General features: G+C 38.9%; 1 protein-coding gene across 1 annotated transcript in view; it reads left to right on the top strand.

The window, feature by feature from the left end:
- The window catches only part of CORIN (corin, serine peptidase), a 451,047-nt gene that overhangs the window by 331,088 nt on the left and 113,910 nt on the right, over positions 1-6,049 (top strand). Inside the window, exon 10 of the mRNA XM_042782130.1 lies at positions 5,228-5,335. Coding sequence (XP_042638064.1) covers positions 5,228-5,335 — 108 coding nt within the window. The remainder of the gene's footprint in view (positions 1-5,227; positions 5,336-6,049) is intronic.

Genomic DNA, 6,049 nt, shown 5'->3' with positions numbered 1-6,049 from the left:
TGTTTTAATCTCTGGTTTGTGTGGAAACATCTTTCAGTCCTGGGTTGATAAAAATATCTTTGGACATAACATCACTACATTTGTTTATACATTATAGGTATTACGTACTGGTTAAGAATGTGGTAGTTGCAGCCCAGATGCCTGGGATCAAGTCCCAGCTTTGCTGTTAATACCTAATTGACTTTAAGCAAGTTACTTAACCTCTTTTATGTCTCAGTTTTCTGCTCTATAAACTCTGGATAATGATAGCTACTTCATAGGGTTGGAATGAGAACTAAATTAGCTCACCAAATGAACTTAAAGCAGCACGTGACAAATGGTGAGAACTCAATACATGTTAGCTACTTTTTACATGGCCTTTTTCTTGTTGAGTCATTTTTTGTCCTGTGTATGTCTAATGACATTGATCACCCTGTAGCTAAATTAGTTTTGTCATTACAAATATTTATTATTAAAGTAGCCTTGACCTCTGGTGGTGTAGTGCCTAAGCCAGTTCTCTGCTAACAAAAAGGTTGGTGATTCCAACCCACCAGCCACTCCATGAAAGGAAGATGGAGCAATCTACTTCCGTAAAGACTTGCTACCTCAGACACCCAAAGGGGGTTGCTGTGAGTTGGAATCGACTAGATGGTAGTGAGTTTCTTTTTTTTTTTTTTTTTTTTTTAATGAGAATGCATCCAAATCCTAAAGCTAGAGTTTTCCAATCACATATTTATTATATAAAAATAATACATGAGGCTTACTTAGTTTAACCAGTTTTAAAATTGGGGAAGAAACTCTTTTCTAGGCATGAGTTACTGTGTGCATTTCAGCCACACACCTCCTTTTAGAATAAATTGCTCTTTGTATATTAATTCAACCTTCTTTGGAGTAATTGTGTATTCTTCACTATGCTATGGTAGTATTTGAAAATGGATTCCATTATATGTGTGAAATGAAAAGAAGTCACATGATAAAATGATTCAAGAAGCAAAATGTTACTATCTTTTTACTATTATTACTCTAATGAATTCAACTTGTTATTGTTGTGGTTAGGTGCCATTGAGTCATTTCTGACTCATAACTACCCTACATTCCACAGAACGGAACACTGCCCAGTCCTATACTATCTCACAACGCTTGCCATGTTTGAACCCATCGTTGCAGCCACTGTGTCAGTCCTTTTCCTGGAGGCCCTTCTTTTTCACTGATCCTCTACTTTACCAAGCATAGTGCCTACTCCAGGAACTGGGCCCTCCTGATAACTTGTCCAAAGTACATGAGATGAAGCCTTATCAATGACACTTGTAAGGAGCATTCTGATTGTACTTCCTCCAAGACAAATTTGTTCTTCTGGCAGTCTATGGTATATTCAATATTCTTTGTGAACACCCTAATTCAAAGGGGTCAATTCTTCTTTGTTCATCATTAGTCATTGTCCAGCTTTTGCATAAATATTAAGTGATTGAAAACACATGGTTGAGGACCCCTTAGTCCTCAAACTGACTTTTTACCACTTTAAAGAGGCCTTTTGCAGCAGATTTGCTCAATGCAGCAGATTTGATTTTTTGACTGCTGCTTCCATGGACATTGATTGTGAATCCAAGTAAAATCAAATCCTTGTATTTTCTCTGTTCATCACGATGTTGCTTTGTGGTCCAGCTGTAAGGATTTTTGTTTTCAACACCCACTTTGTTGAAGTGTAATCCAAACATTAACCAATTCTTTTTGGTACATGACTTTGTGTATTCCTTCGGTCTTCTTTTGATACTTTCTTGTGTCATTCAATATTTTGCCCATAAAATCCTTTAATACTACATGGAAGCTTAAAATTTTTCTTCATGTCTTTCAGCTTGATAAATGCTTGAAAAAAAATCCCTTTTGGTTTCTAACTCCAGATCTTTGAACATTTTAATATAATACTTTATATTTGTCTTCTTAAGCCACCATTTGACGTCTTCTGTTCAGATCTTTTTTACTTCACCATTTCTTCCATTCACTTTAGCTACTCTATGTTCAAGAGCAAGATTCAGAGTCTCTTTTGACAACAATTTTGGTCTTTTCTTTTTTTCCTGTCTTTTTAATAACTTTTTGCTTTCTTCATGTCTGATGTCCTTAATGTCATTCCACAAGTATTCAATGTATCGAGTCTATTCTTGAGATGATCTCTAAATTCAGGTGGAATATGCTCAAAGTCATACTTTGGCTCTCCTGAACTTGTTTTAGTTTTCTCCAGCTTCAACTTGACACATGACCAATTGTTGGTCTATCCTTGTTGGTCCTTGGCCTTGTTCTGACTGATGCTAGGGAGGTTCTCCATCATCTCTTTGCCATAGATGTCGTCAACTTGATGCCTGTGTATTGGATAGTTAATGCATGGTCCCACAATCCATCTGTCAGTTCTTGTTTGTGGTGTTGTGTTGCTTGCCCTAAATAATTGACATCAATGTTCTGCTAGACAAGGCTGGAGAGGGAGCCCGGATGACTCTTTCAAGGCTTTGAAACAGTTGTAGTGCAGTTGATTCCCACTCATGGTGACCCAATGTGTGTCCAAATAGAACTGTACTCAATAGAATTTTCAGTGGCTAATTCTCAGCAGTAGATTGTCAGGCCTTTCTTATAAGGAGCCACTGGATAGACTCAAACTGACCTACAGCTTTTTGGTTAGCAACCAACCATTAACTATTTGCACCACCCAGGGGCTCCCCCAAGGCTTTGGTCCCTATTAAAAATCTAGGCCTTTAAAGCTCTTCAGGCTCTCTCTCAGCCTACTGGTCCAGTCTTCCTCACACACTTCTTCTCAGTGGTTTAAGTTCCAGTGATCCTGACCTGTGTACTTTTCTACCTCCAGACCTTTGCCTGTGCTGCTCTCTGCTTGGAAAACCCATCCTCCTGTATCATCCCAACCTACCCCATCGATCTAGAAAACTCCTTTGAGAAGCTTCTCCTTACTGCCCTAGTTTGCTTCCACTGCTCTTTATTCAAGCCTTCAGGAGAGCAATGGTCACACAGCATTGTCAGCAATTGTTGTGCATGACAACATCCCTGTTAGAGTAGAATTTTCTTCATAGGGTATCGTGTCTTTTATCATTTAATACTCAGTGCCTAGCCCAGTGCTTGTCACACAATTCAAACAAAACAAAATGATAACAATTGCTGTGGAGTTGATTCTGACTCGTGATGACCCCACATGTGTCAGAACAGAACTATGCTCCAAAGAGTTTTCAATGGTAGATCTTTTGGGAAGTAGATCACCAGGACTTTCTTTTGAGGTGCTCTCATCTACCAACCCATTGTTGTCAAGTCGAGTCTAACGACAGTGATCCTTTGGACAGAGAACTGCCTTATAGAGTTTCGAAGGCTGTAATATTTATGGAAGCAGAGTACCACATCTTTCTCCCATGGAGCTGCTGTTTGGTTTGAACAACCAAACTTTCAGTTAGCAGCCAAGCACTTTCTCCACTGCACCACCAAGCTCCTTGCTGTCATATGTTGTTGTTGTTGTTGTTTGCCGTCGAGTCGGCCCCGACTCATAGCAACCCCTCCTTGGGTTTCCAAGGCAGTATCACTACGGAAGTAGGATTGCCCAACCTTCCTTCCGAGGAGTGGCTGGTGGGTTTGAACCGCCGGCCTTCTGGTTAGCAGTCAAGTGCCTTAGGCACTATGCTACCAGAGCTCCTTCCTGTCATATAGTTGGCACTTTAATAGGTGTTAAAATATTGAATGAGCATTGTATTAATAAAATTTCCTTAAGAGCCTAAACTCATGGACATTAGCTTATCTTGCCTTGAGAAGAAATGACTGGGTGGTGCAAATAGTTAATACACTGGGTTACTAACCCCAATGTTGGGAGCTTTTGTCCCACCTAGAGGGGCATTGGAAGAAGGGCCTGGCAAATTGACCTCTGAAAAATCAGCCACTGAAAAGTTTATGGAGCACAGTTCTGTGCTAACATACAGAGCTTACCATGAGTCAGAGTCTACTCCACAGCAACTGGTTACTGGTTGCCTTGAGAAAAAAGTTTGAGCCTTCTGTCAGAAAGGAAAAGAAAAGTAAAAAAAAAGAGTAGCATCCCTTTTTCACAAATTTTCAAGGCTCAGATATATAGCATTGCTCAAGTGGTATTGGAAAGGAAGAAGTTTCCAGTAGAATAAATATTGTCTTAAAATTAATAGATAAGAAAAATTATACATATATGCCTATTATTATTTATACTTAATTATAACTAGCAAGATTTTCTAGATTCCAAATGACATGTCTCAAAGTAATTGACTATAATGGGGAGTTGTTGTTTTGTGCCGTCGAGTCGGACCCAACACATAGCGACCCCTCCTTGGGTTGCCAAGGCAGTATCACTATGGAAATAGATTGCCTCATCTTCCTTCTGAGGAGTGGCTGGTGGGTTTGAACCGCCAGGCTTCTGGCACTATGCTACCAGAGCTCCTAATAATGGGGAGAGCTGGGGGGGGGGGAGGTTAGTAGTTTATTTCCTTATCCATTTAATCTAAAATGACCAGGAAATCAATGAGAAAAGCAGTTTCCTCTCTACATACTTTAAGGAAAAGCCATTAGAGCAAAGGCTGACATTATTGCCGTCACTCATTTGGAAACAAGAAACCCAGATCTTAGGTCATCACAGCCAGGCTGATGATACTTTTCAAGGACATGCAGAAAATATTGATAACAGCTGCACAAGACTTGTACGATGATAAACTCTTCTTTTTGAATTGGTGTTGAGACCTATTGTTATTAAAGAAAAGTATTTTCCTTAGAAGACTGGAGTTGGGAGCAAGTGAGTCTTTAAAACAATGTCATTTAATAATTCAGAATTTCAAGATTTTTCTATTTCCCTTGAATCACTTGAATTCTAATTTTCATGACATGTGTACACCCATGTAAAAAGAAAACATGGTTTTGTTTTTCCAGTAAAAGTTACAACAACCTGTTTTGTTGCCATGTATCATAGTTGTTAGCTGCCAGAGTGAACTCATGTTTTGTTCCCTTTAAAAGTAATACAACTTTTATTGCTTCATTCCTACAGAATCCTTTTGGAATAACTATTGTGTTTAGTACCGGAAAAATTAATCCAGAAAGTACCTATTCAACATGTGTTCAATATTCTGGGAGAAATTGGAAGGAAATTAAAGTTGTGTAATTCCTCATCTCCCCCAGACATTCTTGATCCTTTAGATCTTAGTCTAAGGAATTTACAGATGATGAAAGTGAATGTGCCTCTCCTCCCCAGTAGGTGAGACTCCATGTCAAGAAGGAGACCAGAGATGCCTGTACAATTCCTGCCTTGATTCATGTGGTGGTAGCTCCCTATGTGACCTGAACAATGGCCCAAATAACTGTAGTAAGTACCACAGCTGACAAATGCAATCACCGCGTCAGGACATGCCTTTAGCCTTTCTTTTTCCCATGGACTTTAAAATGCTGACGTCTGGAATCTCTCCAAAAAATTATACCTATTTTCCTTTTCTTTTCTGAAGGTTGCATGTGGTAGCAGAAAAGAAACAAAATGGTCTTCATTAACTTAAATCAGAAACAAATGTGTCATTGAAAATGAGCTATAAATCCACATTGCTTAATATCATTACCATTACTTTCAACTCAACATCAGCTCCTATATATTATTTTCTTGGCTCTGTCTGCAAACAGATGCTATCTTTCTTCCTTCTTAAAGTACAATTCCAAAATGGAAACCATCCAAGAAGCAAATATGAAGTTCATCTAAATAGCCACATAGAACTTTGGCGTCTGTTCTTTTAATAACATTTATTCTCACCTTTCCAGGAACTTTGCTGACTTCTAATGATCTTGGACAGTATGCTAATTTGTTACAGTTAGAGTATGTCAACTCCAAATGTTGTAAGCAGGTGGTTGTCTCTAAATCAGCTTTTAGGAGGAGGAACTTTTAGGAGAAGGTGGAAGGGAAAGTGCTAGACCCCTGAATAGACTCTCAAAGGAAATTTTAAACGAACCAGAAACCTCCAAATATGCTGATTTTTCGGTCAGCTTTGAGTTCACAAGCAGGTACTACTTTTTAGCATACATATTCTCTAAGGCC

The sequence above is a fragment of the Orycteropus afer genome, unplaced genomic scaffold (assembly GCF_000298275.1).
Source record: "Orycteropus afer afer isolate SDZICR_OR568_19922 unplaced genomic scaffold, OryAfe1.0 scaffold00246, whole genome shotgun sequence".
NCBI classification, from domain to species: Eukaryota; Metazoa; Chordata; class Mammalia; order Tubulidentata; family Orycteropodidae; genus Orycteropus; species Orycteropus afer.
The sequence above is the reverse complement of the archived record's forward strand: the minus strand, read 5'-3'. Positions and strand labels throughout refer to the sequence as shown.